Below are 22,071 nucleotides of genomic sequence, written 5' to 3' on the forward strand. Positions count from 1 at the left end.
TCTGGCTGTAATACCTAGGATGTGGTTAGGATCACCTTTCTTAATTCCAGTACCTACAGAGAAAAGTCTTTCAAGGATTTTATTTTACTGAGAATCATTATCAAACCAGAGTATGTCTTAATCTTTTTTTTTAAAGCTAGTAAAATGCTAAATAATGAATAGCTCTGATAGCATTCAATTATCTAAAATAATTGTTAACTTTTTTCCCCCAGTAATGGGGATTGAACCCAGGGGTGCTTTACCATTGAGCTATATCCCCACCCTTTTAAACTGTTTTTTTTTTTTTTTTTTTAAACACATTTTTGCTATGTTGCCCAGGCTGACCTCCAACTTGCAACCCTCCTGCCTCAGCCTCCTGAGTTACAGATGTGCACCATTGCTTGATCCTTCCCTAAACCTAAGCATTCTTGGAGCACTGTATTTTATTTTAACTGTTGGGTAAGAGAAACATCAATAGATACAGATGGAAAGTTAAGATGTTGAGAGATCTAAAAACAAAGACTTTTTTCATTTTGGAAAACTTTATAAAGCAGTTACCATCTTTAGCACAATCTAGATTCATAAGGAATTAGTACTCAGGACTGTATGCTTTACAGAGAGCCTATAAAAAAACGCTTCTTCTTTTGTGGTCCACTTGGTCTCTTTTTTTTGGAATGTCAAAGAGAGTGAGAGTCCTTGGAAATGTCAGGAGAAAATATCCCTGTCTGATATAAAAAATAAAAGTATTTCAGAGAGAAAGACAGAATAACAGAATGTCTTAGGTTTCTTAAAATTAACGTTTCTTAAATGAAAAAAATTCTTACCTCTGCTCTTAACTTTGTAAGACACTTAAAAACTTACATTTATGATGGGAGTATTGTGCTTCAAAATGGGTAGTTTTTTTCTTCCTGGAGGAATTTTAAGTGTTTTCTTAAAAGGATTCAATATTGTTTGTTTATTGCTAGACTTCCCTTACTAGGGAACCATGTGTGAGAACAGTTAAAGCAGAGTAAGAATGAATGAGTCTAAAATTCTAGGGCTGAAGATGTAGCTCAGTGGTACAGCAGTTGCCTAGCCTGCATGAGGCCCTGGGTTCAGTCTTCAAATATATACATACACATGAAAAACAAGAAAGAGAGGGGGAGGAAGAAGTAAAAGAAGAAACTAAATCTATTAAATGGATTTTCTAATGCATCTTAAATTAAAATACTGCTAAAAGACAGTCATAAAAGTCCTTACCACCGGTCTCCTTTCTGATCTGTGATGAGTAATACAATGATCCAACAAACTGTCTTCATCCAGTTCCCTCTGACAAAACGGACATATACACCTGGAAATTGCAAACATGAGTAGAATTCCAAACATTACTAAAACCATGGGCAGCTAGAGAGTAATCAATCACTTAAATGGAAATGAAGGAGGAGAAGTTAGGTAGATTATCTAATTCTAGTTCTTTTCTGATTTAATACTATTTTCCTCTCCTGATAATGTTGCTTGTGCCTAGGTTTTTCCCTGTGAGAAATGTAAATGTGTGTGCTAACAGGGACAGGGCAGAGAGTTATATAGAATTTTTGAAGCTCCTTATTCCTTTTGGGAGAGAAGTGTAATCCAACACCCATTAACTGAGAAACTGATGATCACAGCACCCAGCTCTCAGTTACCTTTTTCTTCTTTTCTTTCCTAATTCAAGTACCATCTGATATGAGTGTTATTTGTTCTCCAACTCCACGAGCATCATTAAGGGGTATCCACTACACATTCTTAGTTTCCAATGAAGAATGAAAATTCATCTGCAGCTGTCCTCTTGAGTACTTAGTAATTATCCCTTACATCTGTGCTGTCCAATATGTCTATTAAACATATGAAATCCGGTTAGTCCAAGTTGTCATATGCTGGAAGTATAAAATACACACTGTTCAACCCAAGGCTTACGTGCTCAGCATGTAAGAGCACGTTGAGCAAGTGTTCAACCACTGAGTTTACATATTGGAATTTCAAAGTCTAATGTAATAAAGGGTATGTGAACTATGTCAATAATTTTTATACTGATTACATGTCTGAATGATACTTTGACTATATTAGATTAAAAGAAAATATATTAAAATATATTAAAAGAAAATATATTAAAAGTTTCTTTTCTATTATTATTATTTTTTTTTTTTTGTGGGGGAGTATCTGGGGATTGAACCCAGGGGTGTTCTACCAAACTCCTCAGCCCTTAATATTTGTCATTTTGAGATAGGGTCTCACTAAGCTGTTGAGATTGGCTTTAAACTTGGCGGTCCTCCTGCCTCAGCCTCCCAAGTGGCTGGGATTGTAGGCATGCCCCACCACACAGGGCTTCACTCGTTTCTTTTAATCTTTTGAATGTGGCTACTAGAAGATTTTTAAATTAAATGTGATCAACATCATTTCTATTAGACAACATTGCCTTAATTTCTTAGCAACAGTACGGAAGCTTGAAGCTTTTGCTCCTTTTCCATTATACATGTCATTTCCTGTTTCCCGAGACTGTTACTCTGGAAAAATTTCCTGTATAAGAGCTGTCAATATTTGAATCATGTAGTTAATTCTTCTATAAAGCAAAGATTTCGATCATAAATGAAAATATAAATCTGGCCTATAAAACTGATTGACAAGCTCCTCGTTTTCTTTTCTTTCTTTATCTTTCTTTTTTTTTTTTTTTTTTTTTTTCAGTGCTGGGGATAAAACTCAGGGCCTCCCAGACACTCCACCGATGAGCTACGACTCCACTTCCATCTATTTTTAAAATTCTTTACTATGTAATTATAACCAGCAAAAGAAATTAGGATTTAAATTAGCTTTCATATATTTTTAAATTTTCACAAAGCCCATCTACCTTGCAATCAAACCCACACACTTTCTTAACCCACTTATTATCCTTCCTTCTCAAGGGTCCTTGTGGTCAGTCCTGCAGAAGCCAAAGTCTGCTTATAGCTACAGTGCTCATTTAAGATGTATAACGTCATAGTATAAAACTAATCTGTAAGAACAGGTACATCTGCAAGGCAGTGTCTAGTAGAACAAAAGGAAAGGGGTGATCACTTAGACTTTAGGTTATGATGTTTACTATTTTGAGTACATTTCTTAAAATATGTAGAACTAAAATTTCAGGAAAGAGAAAGAAATCATACTGAATACCAATGGCGGGAAACTGTGCATAAGTAGATTTAATGGTTTCAAAGCCATGACCTAAGCAAGAGATACAAATCACTTCTTAATTTTGTTAACAGGGACATATGTCAAATTTTCTAATTACTCTGATACAACTAAACTATCCTTCCCATCTTTTTCCTTTTTAAAGAAAAAAAATAGTTAATAATCAGTGTCCTCCATTATACTGACTACCACCTCCACCCTTTCTCAGCCCCACATAGGGATCACCCAACCAAAAAGGCAAAGGAATCATGATACCTGACCCAGGCCTGTTCTTCCCTTGTTAGAAGATACACTGAGATGCCACTTCCTTCTAAAGGAAACTAGTAAAATGAGAGAGAAGGAGCTGGGAAACCAAGCAGTGGTGATGGAAAGGTGATGAGCCAGGTGTGGTGGTGCACACCTATAATCTGAGCAGCTCAGAAGGCTGGAGCAGGAGGATTGCAAGTTTGAGGCCGCCTTTGCAACTTAGTGAGACCCTGTCTCAAAATAAAAATAAAAAGGCTGGAGATATAAGTCAGTAATAGAGCTCCCCTAGGTTAACTCCTTAGTACCACAGAAGAAAAAAAGAATAAAGATGAGTTGGGCATGGTGATGCAGGCTTGCATCCCAGTGACTTGGGAGGCTAAGGCAGGAGAATTGCAATTTCAAGACCAGCTTTAGCAACTTAGCAAGGCCCTAAGCAACTTCATGAGATCTTGTCTCAAAAAATAAAAGGCCTGGGGATGTGGTTCAAATGGGTGGTTCAATGGTGAAGCACCCCTGTGTTCAATCCCTGGTGCAAAAAAAAAAAAAAAAAAAAAAAAAAAAAAGAAAGAAAGAAAGAAAGAGTTACAACTCACATGTAAAGAAATAAAATAGTATTTTAAGGAAGAGTTAAGATGAGCTGGGTGCAGTGGTGCACAGCTGTAATCCCAACAGCTTAGGAGGCTGAGATAGGAGGATCCCAAGTTCAAAGCCAGCCTCCAGCAATAGCGAGTCGCTAAACAACTCAGTGAAACCCTGTCTGTAAATAAAATACAAAATAGGGCTAGGGATGCGGCTCAGTGGTTGAGTGCCCCTGAGTTCAATTCCTGGTACCCACCTCCACCCCCCCACAAAAAAAAAAGAAAAAGAAAAGAGTAAAGGTGAATAATCTTTTCACCACAAACTACTTCAGGAATCTATTAGAGAACAGAGCCTAGCAGAAATTTAAGTTCTGCATTCTATTTTTGGTCTTCCTTAATACAAACTCGTTTGAGGAAGTTGCCCCAAATCTCCAGTTGGTTTCCCCTATGCAATTTTTAAAATAGAGCAAAATTATTTGATAATGATTACTATTAACAAACAATCACCTGCACCAGGTATTACGGTGACGAACCTAATCATAACCCCATATTTTCATAATAAAAAATGTCAAACTTTCCAGATCATAGATTATTTATAGATATATCAAATTTAGTCCTAAATTATGCTGTATTAAAACAAACCTTGTTGCTGTCTCCCCAAGTTCTTGTAGTGGTCCATACTTTTCGATGTACTTCTGACAAGTCCTTATGTGAGCCCTCATTTCACTGAGGCAAACCTATGGAAAAGCAAATTCAAAATAAGCTCACTGTTGAAAAGGAGTTTTGTGTGACCCAACTTTATAACTTTCAAGTTAAACCATACCAGGGGGTCAGCTGAATAAATGGATGCATTCATGAAACAGTACCACAGAGTGAGGCATGATGAAGAATAATGCTATTTTTAAGTCTCTCCAATACTAAGAGGACTTACATGTTTAGTAAAAGCATTATTCTTTTAAAGTGAAAAGAAGTATAGTAATTGAAAATGATTTTTTGCATGCCATTATATAAATAGATTGGGGGGCGGGAAGAAGAGAAAAAAAACTAGTAAAGAAAAAGAGAAAGGAGGAAGGAAGGGAAAAAATTAAGAAGGAAAAAGAAACAGAAAAGAAGTAAAGAGAGGCGAGAAAAATAAATGTATGAATTTTAGATCTGTCCCCAGGTTTAGGAGGCTGAGACAGGAGAATCGTGAGAGTTCAAAGCCAGCCTCAGCATAAGTGAGGCGCTAAGCAACTCAGTGAGATCCTGTCTCTAAATAAAATACAAAATAGGGCTGGGGATGTGGCTCAGTAGTCAAGTCTCCCTGAGTTCAATCCCTGGTACCCAAAGGAAAAAAAAAAAAAAAATGGTAAGAAACCCTGTGCCTTAGTAAAGATATAAATACCATGGATTTATAACATACCCTGTAGCACGATATGAATTCACAATGCATAGCATACTTAATGGTCCCATGAAGAGCAAACATAAAAAACAGCTCTTGCAGGGCATTTTTATTAATGCAGAATAAAGAGCCCTTGTTCCTACAGACATACATTCAGAGATGCTAACCATGAGGCATCTGTTGCTAACATAACACACATTCTACCAAAGGTTTCATTAGAACTCTGATAAGATCTTGTACTAAAGGAAGCTTTGTAGAGCTGTGGTACAGTAGTCAACCCGCTGTGCTTCATTTTACCCAAGCTGCGGAAGTTCAGCCTCAAATGTGAAATTTACTGTGTCAAGGAAACAGTTATCATTGCTGAACAAAAGGCAAAATAAAAGGTAGTAAAAAAGTAAAACCATAAGCCTTGCTTTACAATATCTGTTTAAAACATAAAAACAAGGGCTGACATAGTTGGTTGTTTTACAGATGTGTTTACAACCTTTAACATCCAGCTTTACACATTAAAGTCCTCTAATCTCCTTGCTACTTCTGTTAACAAATATGTCTTTTTCTTTGAACTCTTTGTTCAAAAAGATAAGCATTCCTCAGGAAAATTGCTGATCTGGGAACTGTATACGAATAGATGAATTGATAAGCTCATGGTCTACACGCAAAATTATCTAAGACACTGTACAGTGCGATGGCAAAAGAAACATAAATCACATGCCTGCTCTAAAGGTGCTGGTAATCTAACAGAGGAAGAAGGCTGCACAGATACACAGGAAATTAATAGGGCACAGTGAGATACTATGGCCAGGCCTTGAGAAGTGGCAGTCTGGCCCAGACTCTGAAGAATAAGCCAAGTCTAAAATGGCCATAGAAAGATGCAGCCTACCTGGCAACAGGAATAGCATAGAAAAGAAGAACATATGCAATAAGTTCCTCAAAGATAAATCAAAATCCGTGTGACTAATCATATATAGGGGTGGTGGTTGAAAAAAGGAAGATTTCTACCCAGGATAATGCAGAGAATGCTGTTATTCCTGACAGATGTCAATCGTGAGGGAAAGAAGTGGGTAATGGAATACCATGAGCTTGACTTGTACATGCTAAATTTTGTATGATGACAAAATAAGTGAAAATAAGCAATAATCTCTTCTCCAAAATGTAAAAAGCTTTTGATTTTTACTTCACTATATTCCAGATATTATGCTAAAAGACACATTTATATAATATACCTTCACAACAACTCTGTAGCAACATTATCTTCTCCCTTATTTTACAAAAAGGTAAGCTAAAACTTAGATTCATTACTTGCCCAAAATCATACTGAGTGCATTGAGAGAATTAAGTGTTTGATCTCAGGGTGTCTGAACCCCAAAGACCATGCATAAATTCCAGTCAGGTAGCCATGAACAGATTACATAAATAGTCAAAAAGTTTTATATTAACATATAAAATGCATTGCCCTGACTATGAGCCAATTTGCAGGTGGTGGTACAGTGTTGGAGGAAGTGCTATGCTACCCAGGCCCCAGCTGTGGCTGACACATGAAGGTAAGCCACCTAGGTTTCTGGGGCAACAAGGCAGAAGGGAATGGCCTACTCGAAGACAATGAGGGCCCCACCCAACAGGAAGGCCAAGCAGAAAGAATCAGGAGGTCTGTCCTCCTCAGGAGCTAAGGAGCTAAGATGCCAGCACTCTGCCTCTGGGGGCTTCCTGCCTCCACAGTAAGAATTAATTTGGGGCTGGGGTTGTGGCTCAGCAGTAGAGTACTTGCCTAGCACATTCGAGGCCCTGGGTTTGATCCTCAGTGCCACATAAAAATAAATAAATAAAATAAAGGTATTGTGTCCAACTACAACGAAAAAATAAATAAATATTTTTAAAAAGAAAGAATTAATTTGTGAGGAGCTCGTGGCTGAAGCAATGTGCTCCATCCCTATTAACCCCTCAGCTGGCCCCGGATCTGTCTGAGTCAGAAAAGCAAGGAACAGTCTTGTATATAGACTCCTGGAATTAGATTTCATTTGCTTTATGTTTTTCTAAAATTCCATTTTGATAATTTTATTTTACTATTCTGGATGATGGGGGCAAAATTCCAGTTTCAAGGACTGGACACAGGTACCGTCAGCAAAATAGCCAACATCTTTACCCTAATGGAACTCAAAAAAAAAAAAAAAAAAAAAAAAAACCCACAAAAGAGTGGTAAGTAGTATAAAGGGAGAGCACAGGGTTCTAAGGAAAAGTGGGACAGGGCTCCAGTTTACATTTAACAGTCAAGAGCTGGATGCAATGGCACACACCTATAATCCCAGGACTCGGGGAGGCTGATGCAGGAAGATCTCAAGTTTGAGGCCAGCAATTAGTGAAACTCTGTCTCAAAGTAAAAAATAAAAAGGTCTGGGGATACAGTTCAGTGGTAAAAGACCCCTGGGTTCAATTTCTAGTACAAAAAAGAAAAAAAAAAGATTTAACCATCAAGAGAGGTTCCCTAAAGAAATCTCTTGATCTCTGGACTGGGATGTCTATACACCCTCCCAGCATCTCCCCTAGGCAGCTCAAGCTTAACATATCCAAACATATCTCTGTGGATTCCTCTTCAAATTTGCTACCTTATTAGCACCTTCATTTATTCATGTCATTTAATTATTTAATTATTAATGTCACCTCTTTCATTTAATGACACCAGTCAAATACCATTTTTCTTCAATTCTATCTCCTAACTATACGTTGAAACAATCTCTTTTTCCATACCTAATGCATCGTCCTGATCCAGCTTCCTTACCTGACCTAGCATAATAGCCACCTGATTCCAAGGTTCCCTTTCATCCTCTCCAAACTCATTCCTTATGCAAATACTAGAGGACTATCTTTAAAATATAAGCTCCATTTTGGCATTCAAATGCTCACATTCTTTCTATGGCTTACTATTGCCTTTAGAGCAAAATCTAGAATCTTTTACATGAACTCCAAGACTCCATGTTAACTGATCAGATTAGTATAGTGCCAAAGGTGGAGAATAACAACCAGGAGGAAGTGATTAATGAAGACTACAGGGATCGGAATAATATAGGTGGAAATATGCCTGGCATGTGCAAGACCCTGGGTTCAATCCCCAGCACCACAAAAAAAAAAAAAAAAAAAAAAGGGCTGGGGATGTAGTTCAGTGGTAGAATGTCCCTAGATTCAACCTCCAATAGTTTTTGGTGAAAAAAAAATTATTTGAAAAGTTAGGCAAACATAGTACAGGGGTCTGTTTCATCTGCTGCCTATACATATGAAATTGGAGAGATGCCAGTACAAAGGCTGAGATAAAGCACTTAGAAAAGCTGGGTAGGATGGGATCAAAGGAAAGGCAAAGTCAGGCACAGTGGCTCTTGCCTGTAATCCCAGCAGCTCAGGAGGCTGAGGCAGGAGGATCACAACTTCAAAGTCAACAATTTATCAAGGTCCTAAGCAACATTTTGAGAGACCCTGTCTCAAAATAAAAAATAAAAAGAGCTGGGGATGTTGCTCAGTGGTTAATCACTCCTGGGGGTTCAATCTCTGGTACCAAAACAAAACAACCACAAAAAAGCACAGGTGGGATGGGGCTGTGGTTCAGTGGCAGAGCACCTACCTCGAATATGTGAGGCACTGGATTCAATCCTCAGCACCACACACACAAAAAATAAACAAAATGAAGATAATGTGTCCATCTATAACTAAAAATATTTGAAAAGAAAAGCACAGGAAAAGTGGTAATTTTTTCAGTCACCTAAGCCAGTAACGGTGAACATGTGCATGTCACATACCAGGGTGTCACACTCAGTGCAATTCTGGTACTCTGATTTCATTCTTTTGGCCACATCAGTTGCTGGAACTCCTTCTGAAGGAAGATATGCCCGGCAATATGGACAGGTCCACTTGTTGTTCTTTAAACTGGTAGCAATACAGGAACGGCAGAATCTACCCAAAACAAACCAAGAATATGTCACTTTCCTTGAATGACATAAAAGAGCCACCACCATGTGTTTGCATAAATTGTAATTTAATGTGCACTATCAATCATACTACCCAAAAATATAGGTCCACTTGCATCCTACACTTCCCAGAGAATGGCTCACCTTCCTGGTGAGACTTCTTTGAGATCACATGCTCTCACCTCAAGTACTTGCATTTATGTAAACAAAAGTAAGAATACAGAGTGAGCAAAAGAGCATTAAAACTAACTCAAGGCCGGACGCAGTTGTGCAAGCCTAAAATCCCAGCACCTCAGGAGGCTAAGGCAGGAAGTTTGCAAGCTCAAAGCCAACCTCAGCAAAAGCAAGGTGCTAAGCAACTCACTGGGACCTTGTTTATAAATAAAATACAAAATAGGGCTGGGGATGTGGCTCAGTGGTCGAGTGCCCCCAAGTTCAATCCCCAGTAGCAAAAACAAAAAAAGAAACAAACGAACAACAACAACAACAACAACAACAAAAACCCACTAACTCAAAGAAAGGGGCTGGTACCACGTACCTGTAATCCTAGCAACTCCGGAGGCTAAGGCAGGAGGATCATAAGTTCAGGGCCAGTCTCAGCAATTTAGTGAGGCCCTAAGCAACTTAATGAAATCCTATCTTAAAATTAAAAATTAAAAAAAAGACTGGAGATATGGCTCAGTGGTTAAGAATCCCTGGGTTCAATCCCTGTTACCCAAATTAATTAACTAATTAATGAATTTTACAAATTGAAAAATAAGTGATTTTTTAAAACTAACTAAAAAATAACTATTGTTTTTCCTTTTCCCTAATCTTACTTTACCTCAATTGTTGGAAAATTGGTCTTTGGTCCGTGGTTTTTTTTTTTGTGTGCATTGGATAAGAAAATAGCAGAGGGTTGGAGGGATGTAGCTCAGTGGTTGAGGACTTTATCTAGTATGTGCCAGGACTTGGGTGTAATTCCCAGCACCAAAAAAAAAGGAGAAGGTGAAGAAGGAGGAGGAGGAGGAGGAGGAGGAAGAGGAGGAGGAGGAGGAGGAAGAAAATAGCAGCAAGTCAAAGAAGTAAAAATACCAGGCATTTTTTTTTTTTTTTTTTTTTTTGAGACAGGGTCTCACTATGTTGTCAAGGATAGCTTGAAATAAAATTCCTTCTGCCTTAGCATCCCAAATAGCAAAGACTGCAAGCAGGTGCCACTAGCTGACTATAATTCTTTTGAAAATCATTTTAATGTCATTCCTTGATATTGAAAATTAACTAATCAAAGTCACCACTTTAGGAATGACCTCTGAGCCAAGAAATATATTCTCTGACTTATTTAGAGGTATCATAATAAAATCTTAATAGAATTCACAGAAAATCTTGACTTATTTATAGGAGCTGTTGAAGGCTAAGTGTACATGAATTGAAACGAGCATTTTAGAACAGTTATATACATTAGCATGATCAGGTACCTCTTAAACTATTCAGCACTTAATATCTATCTGGGAGTATTAGTACATATTAAAATTTTAACTAGCCGAGCACGGTGTTGCACACCAGTAATCCCAGCAGTTTGGGAGACTGAGGCAGGAAGATTGAGAGTTCAAAGCCAGCCTCAGCAAAAGCAAGGCCCTAAGCAACTCAGTGAGACTCTGTCTCTAAATAAGATATAAAACAGGGCTTGTGTCTCTAAATAAGATACAAGCCCTGTTTTGTATCTTATTTAGGGGATGTGGCTCAGTGGTCAAGCGCCCCTGAGTTCAATCCCCGGTAACAAAAAAAAAAAAAAAACTTAAAACTTTTCAAGGGTGTAGCGCACTGGTGGGGTTCTACCCGCCATGCCCAAAGCCCTGAGTTTGATCTCCAACAAAACCAAATACAAAAGGTTAATATGTCATACATATTGAAAAGTTTACATATTGAAGCTATATAGTTCAATGAAATGTGACCCACCAAGAGAACATACCCATACAAGTAGAGCATGACCACACCCCAGAATCTCCCCTCTTCCTAGCTTCCAGTCACAATTCTGATCTTTCCCATGTAATCACTGAGTTAAAAAAATTAAGCAGGGCACAGTGGCCCAAGCCTGTAATCCCAGTATCTGAGAAGGCTGAGGCAGGAGGATCCCAAGTTCAAGGCCAGCCTTAGCAACTTAGCAAGACCCTAAACAACTCAGTGAGACCCTGTCTTAAGATAACAAAATAAAAAGACTTTGGGGATGTGGCTCAGTGGTAAAATACTCTGGTACCAAACAACAACAACACTAAAAAACATTATCTATACTTTAATATTCAAAATGTTATAATATATTTATTAAATGTACCAATCTTCAGACTTACAGCTTTGCCATTCTTGCTTATGGTCCTTTGTAGCTATAATCACTGAATCCTAACAGCAAAACTTATTTTTGCTATTTTGTACCTTGTATGAATGGAATCATTTGGTATGTGTAGTCTTCCGATCTGCCTTCTTCAATTCGATACTATGATTAAGGGATGTATCCATATTGCTGTGTGTACTTGAGATTGTCCATTCTAATTTGGTAAAGACTGTTGTGTGAATGTAACAAAATTTCTTTCCCATTGTATTGCCAATGAGCATTTGGGTAACATTTCAATGTGTTCTGATGATCAATTTTAGTAATGGACAAGCACAGATAGCTTCTAAACTCTTCTTGCTCTTTGGTTTCCCTTGAACTCCCAGTTATATTAGACATTAATGATTCTTAAAAGTACTCTCTCTTGAGTGTGTTGTTAAATTATTTTAAACACACAAGGGATACTTAAAGTTGCTTAGTGCTTGAATTATCCTGATGCTTCTGTCAACCCGACGTCCACTCCCTTCCAATAGTGTCTTATTTTTCTTCCAATAGCGTCTTGTGCTGCAGAAGCAATCCCACTTCCATTAAATGCAACCTCAGTGGAACCTTAATCAAGGTGCCAACTGCGTCCTGCTGAAGATGTGAGCACTGGATGCAGGCCAGGCTGCATTAACCCTTTCTGGAAGTTGAGTACTAGACAGTGACACAAAGTCTAAGCAGCAGCAAATTGATGGGACTGACCTTATCTTTACCTAGAATCCCAGATCAGCCTAGGTTTCTTTCTTTCTGTTTTTTTTTTTTTCTTTCTTTCTGTTTTTAATTCTTGTTTGGTAACAATTTTGATATCATTGGAAACTGGATTCACTGACTCCTTTTCAAAACCTTAACACATTCACATACTTTAATTCATTTAACCACAAGAAAACCCTGAAAAAGATCACAATTTCCATTTATAGACAAAGAAACTGAGGTACACAGAGTTACTTCTGTAAGATCATGTAAATAGAAAGTACCTGGCTTCAACTGGTCGTGAGCTGAGGTTTTCTGATCCAAAGAACAGTAACCATTCATTCCACCACAACAGCTGCTCCAGTTAGGAATAATGAGACCTGAGTCTCTACGACCTTTTACTTCTCTCAACATTAGCTAATTGTAAACTCTAAGGAACAGTCTGCCCTTGCATATTTCTAGGTCTCTAAGAATTGGTTCTCAAAATGTAGTCTTAAAGGGTATCTAATACAGGACTGAGGATATAGCTCAGCTGGTAGAGGGCTTGTCTTGCATGCACAAGTCCCTGGGTTCAATCCCCAGCACCAAAAAAAAAAAAAAAAAAAAAACCACACACACAAATGGTTTAAATGTTAACTCAAATATATTTTTTCTTCTAGGGTGCTAAGGATAGAACCCATAGCCTTGAGCATGCTAGGCAAACACTGTACCACTGAGCTGTATATGTTTTTGTTTTTTGGGTTTTTTGGCAGTGCTGGGCATGGAACCCAGAGCCTTATGCATGCTAGGCAAGGGCTCTACCACTGAGCTACATCCCCAACCCTTCAACTCAATGTTAATATTTCAAATTCAAGACCTATAAGTCTGACATGAATTATTTAGGAGCAAGCAGATAACATTTCGGTTTTCTCAACTACAAGTGTCCACCTTTTTTTTTCTCAACTGATTTAAGTTTTAGGCCAATCCAAGCAGAAGACAAATACCAGTGCAACCATGTGGCAGGCACTTGTACACTTTACCCATTTCTCCTGTAATAATTGTAAATGGATGCAATCTTTCTCATTTTGCTGATGTTTATGAAAGTGGGGATGTTAGTGCAAAATAGTAACCTTGAGGCATTTTTTTCCTTAGAGTTCCTAATATTAACACCCTAACCTCTATAAAAGGGTGTTATCTGTAGGATGAAACACACATGTGCATTATATAGATGCTACTGCATCATATGAAAATTTAGTAGCAAATAATCACTCAATAAAAGTGGCTATTAAATGGAGAAAACAGCCAGGTGCAGTGGTGCACACCTGTAATCCCCACAGTTCTCGAGGCTGAGGCAGGAGGATCTAGAGTTCAAAGCCAGCCTCAGCAACTTATCGATGCACTAAGCAACTCAGGGAGACCTGGTCTCTAAATAAAATATAAAAAAGGGCTGGGGATGTGGCTCAGTGGTTGAGTGCTCCTGAGTTCAATCTCCAATACCAACAAAACAAAACAAACAAACAAACAAAAAACCCAGAAAGCCATGGAGTTGAATAAGAGACCACAGGAATTAATTCTGTATATATAAAAAACATTTAAAAATATTGCTATGAAAAGTCATGGAATGCCCACAGCTCTGTCCTCCTTTGTGGCATGTAGAAACAAGACTACATGCAGAACTACTTAGTTCAAAAAGACTTGAGGTTAAAATTTTCTCCTTAAAAACAATCAAGAACATAGAGAGAGAGCCTACAGAATGAGAGAAAAATCATTGCCACCTTCACCTCATATAGAGCATTAATCTCTAGTATTTAGAGAGAATTCAAAAAGCTTAATACCACAACAAATAAATAAGCCAATCAATCAATGGGCAAAGGGATTGAATAGGTACTTCACGGAAGAAGAAATACCATTGGTCAATAAATATATGTGAAAAAGTTCAACATCTTTAGCAATTAGAGAAATACAAATTAAAACTAGACTGAGATTTAATCTCACTCTAGTCAGAATGGCAATTATCAAGAATACAAGTGACAATAAATGTTGGTGAAGATGTGGGGGAAAAGAGTCACTCCTACATTGCTGGTGGGACTGCAAATTTGTGCAACCACTCTGGAAAGCAGTATGGAGTTTCCTCAGAAAACTTGAAGTGGACCATCATTTGATCCAGTTATCTCACTCCTCAGCATGTTCCCAGAGAACTTAAAATTAGTATATTATAGTGATGCGGCCACATCAATGTTTATAGCAGCTCAATTCACAATAGCTAAGCTGTGGAACCAACCTAGATGCCCTTCAACAGATGAATAGATAAAAAAAAATGTGGTATATATGCACAATGCAATATTACTCAGCCATAAAGAAGAATGAAATGATGTCATTTGCTGATAAATGGATAGAACTGGAGCCGATCCTACTGAGATAAGCCAATCCCAAAAAAACAAAGCCTGAATGTTCCCTCTGACCTACAGATGCTAACACACATTACGGGAGCAGGGGGAGAATAGAAGTTCATTGGATTAAAGGTGAATAAAGGGAAAGGAGGGGAAATGGGAATAAGAAAGATAGTAGAATGAATCAGAGATAACTTTCCTATGTTCATATAGGAATACACAGCTATTTGTAACTCCACATCATGGACAACCACAAGAAGTTATATTCCATGTATATATACTCAAAATATACTCTATTGCCATGTATATCTGACAAGAACAAAATTTTTTTAAAAAGCACACAATTTTTTTTCTCCTTAAAATTAGTATAGTAATCAAATTCAGCTTATGAGAGCTAGAGAATTGAATTCAACATCCTCATCCTAATGTACACGTGTAGTCAGGCACAGTGACACTAGCCTACTTTCCCATCAACTCAGGAGGCTGAGGCAGGAGGATCACAAATTCAAGTCCAGCCTCAGCAATTTAGCAAGGCCCTGAGCAACTTAGTGAGACCCTTCCTCAAAATAAAAAAGAAAAAGGGCTGAGGATGTAGCTCATTAATAAAGCAGTGTTGGGTTCAATCCCCTGAAAAACAACAAAAAAAAAAGTGTACAGGTGTAAAATTTTAAAAGCCAGGTGTGATGATATACATCTGTAATCCCAGCTACTCAGGAGGCTAAGGCACCAGCGTAGCAACTTTGGGATCAGCCTGGGCAATTTAGCAATACTTTGAATAGCAAAATAAAATAAAATCTAAAACAATGAAAAAATAAAATAAAAAGAGCTGGTGCTATAGCTCAGTGATAAAGTGCTTGCCTAGTATGTACAAGACTCTGAGTTTCATCTCCAGTCCTCCTAAAAAAAAAAATTAAAAAAAAAAAAAAAAGGAAAGATGTAAGGAAGAAAGATAAAAAAGGAAGAGGCCTGCCTGGTGTGGTGGCAAGCGCCCTAATCCCAGTGGCTTGGGAGGCTCAGGCAGGAGGATCTTGAGTTCAAAGCCAGCCTCAGCAACAGCAAGGTGCTAAGCAACTCAGGGAGATCCTGTCTGTAAATAAAATACAAAAGGGCTGGGGATGTAAATAAATAAAAAGGGCTGGGGATGTGGCTCAGTGGCAGTGTCCCTGAGTTCAATCCTTGATACACTCCGCCCTTTGCAAAAAAAAAAAAAGATGGATTACAGATTTACAAGAGCATAGCAAGGAGTGGTGTTTTAGGTCTGTTTTAAGAGGCAGTTCTAGAGAGGATGGTGGTTTATGCCAGCAAAGTAGTAATTGACAGTAGTAAATCGGCAGATTTAGGATTTAATTTGGAAGCATAGACAATTGGGTTCCAACATCAAATGACATAAAATACTTTTATGCAAAGTGAAAGACGTCAAAACAGAAGACTACTGACTGCACGATTCTAAAACTGGATGACAGAAGCAGATGGGATTCTTTGGGGCTGGTGGTTGGTAGAAGGAATCGACTACAAAGGCTAGGAGGGAATTTTTTAGAGTCAAGAAACAAAATGTTCCTGATCTTGTTTGTGGTGGTGGTTCATCAGATTTCACAGATTCATCAGATTTCACACAAAGCCAATTTTCTGGCTGCTCTTGCTAAGCTAGTCTCACTAGACTCGTGTGACTGTGGAATCTCATCCCTGGGAAGCCACATGGGTTGGTGCCCCTTCCAGAGGGTACTATTGGTCCTTGCCACTCATTTGCAGCACGAATCTCACCCCTGTGAAACTGTAGCTAGCTATCCATGAGGAAATCAATGAGGAACTAGATAATGACTCAACTCAGAAACCAGATGGAAAGTTAATTACCTCATTCCTATTTGTTATTTTATGAACCCTTTTCTGTTTCCCTAAGTTAAATGGTTGGCCAAAAATCCCCTACAACCAAGAGGTCAGTAAAGTACTGGAAGGAAACAGGAAGACAGCTGAGGATCCTGGGTAGATTTATGGGCTCCATCTGATGAGGTAAAACTAAATCCTAAATGGATTTTAAAAGGAAAGGGATGCCATTAGGGAGTCCCTGGAGTCTAGGGCAAGAAAAGCAAAATAAGGACCCAGAGCTGATTTCGAATGTGGTTCTGGAAGACATTGTTGGCAACCCGTGGCAGGTCTAATCTTCTATATAAAGCTGTCTCACTGTGGGTATGCTAATGTGAAGCTGAATTAAAATCTTGGCCTGTCTTGGTAAACATGAACATGGAAATACAATAAAGGGAGTTGTTATTGTTATTCAAAGAGACAAAGTCTTGGCTAGAATAGTCTATTCTAGGGCAATAAACACCCGGGGAATAAACATTTCACTCCCTCTTCATTAATGGATGACACTGGACAGGCCCAAGTACAGCAATTCTTGGAGCTGAGCCCCCCTGACCTTGAATGGCCTCCAGATTCCCTTTGATGTGTTGATATATTTGACTAGGTCATAGTCAAAGTCCAGCCTGGGAATTGGTCTTTCAATCTCCAAAATTTGCCTCTGCAGATCTCTGCATATCACTGTGTATTGATTTTAAATTTAAATTTAAATTTTATTCTTTACCCTAAAATCTTAGAGGAGCGCTTCTTCATAACCCTCAAACACTGCCTCATCTTACTGTAAATGAAATTAGGATTACGTAGGCTGCGTTTCTCAAACATTAAAGAAGATAAAATCACCTGGGGATCTTTTTTAAACGCATGTTCCTATTCAGTAGATCTGATGTAAGTCCCAAATTCTGCAGTGCGCTGGTCTAAGGACCAGATACCAGAACCTAAGAGGAATCTCTGTGTAAAACTCAATCTGCCAAGTTATTTAGGTTCTGTTTGTGAGAACATACATAATCCAATAGGTCAGTAATATTTAATTCATCTATGACAATACTAATGCTGCTAAGTAAACACAGAGCAGTCTAGCTACCGGGGGAGGCAAATTGTGGGCCAGCTTAATTACATCTTTCTGAAATTCTCATCACTCCAGGCACAGATGAATAACCCTTTAGGAGTGGTGGATGAGGTTCAAAACTATCACAAGACTACTATTACCCAAACTGCAAGCCTAAAATACATACATAACTACATGGCGTATGGTGACTGACACCTGGGGAGTGATGGTCCCCTCTTAAGGGGCATTCACCAAATTATACCAACCATCTTTTGTTTTGGAGTCACTCACTAATTCAGCAACCATCAAACAATAAGTTGCCAGATCTTCAAGAAGTGGCAATGTGGAAAGTAGCATTCTTTTATTAGAACAATGGCTCTGAAGAGTTTTTGGATCATTATAGTAGAAAAGACCTCACTCATCTAATTTTAAGTAACATCCCAGTACATTGGGAGGAAAGGGTGTTCTATGCACTTTTTGTTCTAGCATCAGGGCATGGATGTTTTATGTTTAAGCTGCAGTTTCATCTTAAAGTCATTTATTGGAAAATCATAGATCAAATATTTTGAGCGATTGTCCCAATTTTTCTCCTTCCCTTTACCTTCCAACTCCATTAAAGGAATTTTTTGTGTGTGGGTGGGGAGGGAGGAGATTACTGGGGATTGAACTCAGAGGCACTTGACCACTGAGCCACATCCCCAGCCCTATTTTGTATTTTATTTAGAGACAGGGTCTCACTGAGTTGCTTAGCACCTCTCTTTTGCTGAGGTTGGCTTTAAACTCGTGATCCTCCTGTCTCAGCCTCCCAAGCTGCTGGAATTACAAGCATGTGCCAGGGTGCCCATCTCATGAAGACTTTCTATATTCCCTGTCTCTGACTCTCTCTTCTGGGCACTCGTGAATTCACTCTAGTTAGGCTTTAGAGCCCGCTATTCACCGAAACTGCTCAAGATGACAGTGGTCTCCATGTTGCTAATCCAATGAAAGGTCAAGTCTATCTTCATCTTCTTGACCTTTAAGCAACAGTAGATAGAGTGAATCTTTCTTTCCTTTTTGAATATTTTTATCACTCACTTGGCCTCCAGAATCCTATCTGGTTTCCTCCTAACTCTTGGCTGGTCCTTTGTAGTTTCCATGTCTCTGAACGTTGGTGAGCACACTATGCAGGCTTAGACCTCTATGCTTTATTAACCACGTCTACTCCTTGATAAATTCACCCTGTCTCATGGATCAAGTATATGCCATGACCAAAAATTGTGTTTATCTATAATCCATGTCTTCCTCTGAACTTCAGACTCAGAGATTCAATCTACTGCTCACTGTCTCCACTTGGTTGTCCCCAACTTTGACGTCATCTTGCTTCCTCACTTTCCCTGACATACCACATTAAATCCATTTCGTAGCTGCACCTTTAAATACTCCTAAAATTCCACCATTCTCACCCCATCCACTCTTCACATCTAGTTCTAGTCTCTCACTTGGATTATGACAGTGGCCTCCAACTCGCTCTCCTGGTCCTAGCCACCTCCCTATAGTCTATTCTATTCTATTAAGTCATTTCATGCCACATCTCTGTTCAAAACCCTAACTTGGGTGAAGTGACATAAGCAGGGGCAGGGTGGCCTGGCCTGGGCCTGGCTTTAGCATTTTGGCTTTGACCCAGCTGGTGCCTTTTACTGATTGATGTCAGAGGTCACTTGTTCAGAGGCTGCCACACAGGTGGCTGGAGACGGGAATTCTCATCCTGGTGTTAATGTGCACGCTAATCTCCTGTGTAGCCAGTTTCCCCAGTTGACCAGATCCCAGGTGATTCAGGCTGAGGTCTCCAGGGCAACCATGTAGTTCTGTGTTCTCTGAAGCTTTTCCTTTGACTCAGATATTATGTTGGGTCAATTTCCATATCCAGACTTTCCCAGTAGATGGACAGAGGATGAATGAGATCCCTTTCCTAATGATAAAGACTGAAAGTGCAGATTTAGCTCTTTCTAATTGCCAGGTAAGAATTTTGAGAAATTGCAGACTTCATGCTGTACATTGAATTTATAGACTCGAGTGGTTTGGTCAAGGAAAAAAAAAATATTCAGAGAAAAAGGCCAGCTTTTTATAAATGCCCCCAACCCCACTCCACCCTACTGCTCCCCTCATTCACTTAGCTGCAGCCAAACTAGCTTCCTCACCTCCTTCCTTCCTCTAGACACGCCTGTACAAAATGAGGCCCTTTTTTTAATTAATTCATGTTTAATTAAGTATGGAAATTGAGAGAGTTATTTAAAAACTCAGCTGGCAATCTGACAGTAATTTTATTTGTGTTGAACCTAAAAATTATTAAAGTTTTTTTTTGATTATTATTAGTAGTAGTATTAGTATTGGAGATGGAACCCAGAAGCACTGAGAAACATCCCAATCTTCTTTTTATTTTGAGAAAGGGTCTCACTAAGTTGCTGAGGCTGACCTCAAATTTGTGGTCATCCTGCCTCAGCCTCTTGAGCTTCTGAGATTTCAGTCCTGAGCCAGAACCTAACAATTTTTAAAATGAGTGCTTGTAATATATATATATACTGGACTCAAGTGATCCTTTGTCTCAACCTAGTGAGTATCTGGGAGTAAGTATAGATGCACCATCACACCTGGCTTAGATTTTCATTTTCCTATAAGACTTGTATTTATTTTACAAAATTAGTGATGGGCTGGAAATTAACAAAAAACAAAACAAAAAACCACTTTGTGTGCATGTGTGTGTGCTGGGAATTGAACCACTCGCTCCTGGTCTTTACAGTAGACAATTTGAGAAGCACTTCTTTAAATCCTAAAATTACAACTCTCCCATGTACTTTCCATTCTGTTTCTTTGCCTTCTCTCTCTCCTTCTTTTTTTCCTCCACAACCCTTAACATCCATCAATATACAGTCATCTCTTCATATCTGTTGGGGAACAAAATTCACTGATGCTCAAGTTCCTCATAGAAAGTGGCACATCAGGCTGGGGACGTGGCTCAGTGGTATAGTGGTAGTCTCAACATGCATGAGGCCCTGGGTTAGATTCTCAGCACCGAAAAAAATAAATAAATAAAATGGTATGTGGTATTTGCCTATAACGCAGGCCCATCCTGCTGTATATGTTAAAACATCTCTAAGCTAGGTGTGGTGGTACACACTCCTATAATTCCAGCACTAAATTCCAGGATGAGGCAGGAAGACCATGATTTTGAGGCCAAGAGGGACAACATAGTGAGACCCTATCTCAAAATAAAGAAATCATCACTTGGGCTGGGGATATAGCTCAGTTGGTAGAGTGCTTGCCTCACATGCACAAGGCCCTGGGTTCAATCCCCAGCACCACCAAAAAAAAAAAGAAAGAAAGAAAAAAATCATCTCTTGATGAATTATAATACCTAATACAATAAAATGCTACACACAAATAATATACTGTTTAGAGAATGAGGACAAGAAAAAAAAGCCCATATGTATTCAGTACAAACATTTTTTTTCTGAATATTTTCAGAAATAACGGTTGTTTTGAAACCCAGGATGCCAAATCTGTGGATAAGGAGGGCCAACTGTGTACTGCATGCTTAACACTATCATCTTATTTGTTGTCCATTTTCCCTGGAAGAACATCTACTGGATCAATAAATTAATCTACTCCATACAATTACAGATCTAACTAAATAACCCATGGCAAACCAAAGTGATAATGATAAAACTCGATGAGCTTTTATTATTATTATTTTTTGGAGGGTACCAGGGATTGAACTCAGGGGCAATTGACAACTGAGCCACATCCCCAGGCCTATTTTTTTGTATTTTATTTACAGACAGGGTCTCATTTTTTGCTGAGGCTGGCTTTGAACTAGTAATTCTCCTGCCTTGGCCTTCCAAGCCACCAAGATTACAGGCATGCGTCACGGCACCCGGCTGATGAACACTTATTTTTTGAGATGGGATTTCACTATGTTGCCAAGACTGATCTGCAATTGTTCAGCTCCAGATGCTCCTGTCTCAGTCTCCAGAGTGCTGGGATTACAGGTGTGTACCACCACTTACCAGCTATAAACAAAGATTTTTAAATTTAAAGAACCACACAGGGTTATGTGCATTGTTAACAGACAACCAAGTTGCCTAGTAGCATGCTGAAATATCCTCAGGTAAAGACCAATCATGATCTAATTTTTGTTTTTAGTAACCAGATTTTACTAACCCTGGAAAACTTAATACCTGGACAAAGTGGTGCACATCTGTAATTCCAGCTACTAGTGAGGCTGAGGCAATAGTATTTCAAGTGTGAGGCCAGGCTCAGCAACTTAGCAAGACCCTCAGTAACTCAGAGAGATCCTGTCTCAAAATAAAAAATAAAAAGGACTGGTGATGTGGATAAATGGTAGAGCACTTCTGGGTTTAATCTCTAGTACCAATAAATACATAAATTTAAAAAGGGCTAGGGACATAGCTCAGTAGT

At 38.7% G+C, this 22,071-nt stretch overlaps 1 protein-coding gene and 1 non-coding gene across 2 annotated transcripts in view; one reads left to right on the top strand and one right to left on the bottom strand.

Moving 5' to 3' along the window:
- Rnf125 (ring finger protein 125) overlaps nucleotides 1-22,071 on the bottom strand; it is a 39,844-nt gene that overhangs the window by 12,078 nt on the left and 5,695 nt on the right. Inside the window, exons 2-4 of the mRNA XM_076836958.2 lie at nucleotides 9,147-9,300; nucleotides 4,626-4,720; nucleotides 1,219-1,309 (exon numbers count right to left, since the gene is read on the bottom strand). Coding sequence (XP_076693073.1) covers nucleotides 1,219-1,309; nucleotides 4,626-4,720; nucleotides 9,147-9,300 — 340 coding nt within the window. The remainder of the gene's footprint in view (nucleotides 1-1,218; nucleotides 1,310-4,625; nucleotides 4,721-9,146; nucleotides 9,301-22,071) is intronic.
- On the top strand, nucleotides 20,885-20,957 carry Trnav-cac (transfer RNA valine (anticodon CAC)). Its single transcript has one exon. It is a non-coding gene; the product is annotated as a tRNA-Val (tRNA).

Source organism: Callospermophilus lateralis, chromosome 17 (assembly GCF_048772815.1).
Source record: "Callospermophilus lateralis isolate mCalLat2 chromosome 17, mCalLat2.hap1, whole genome shotgun sequence".
Lineage (NCBI taxonomy): Eukaryota > Metazoa > Chordata > Mammalia > Rodentia > Sciuridae > Callospermophilus > Callospermophilus lateralis.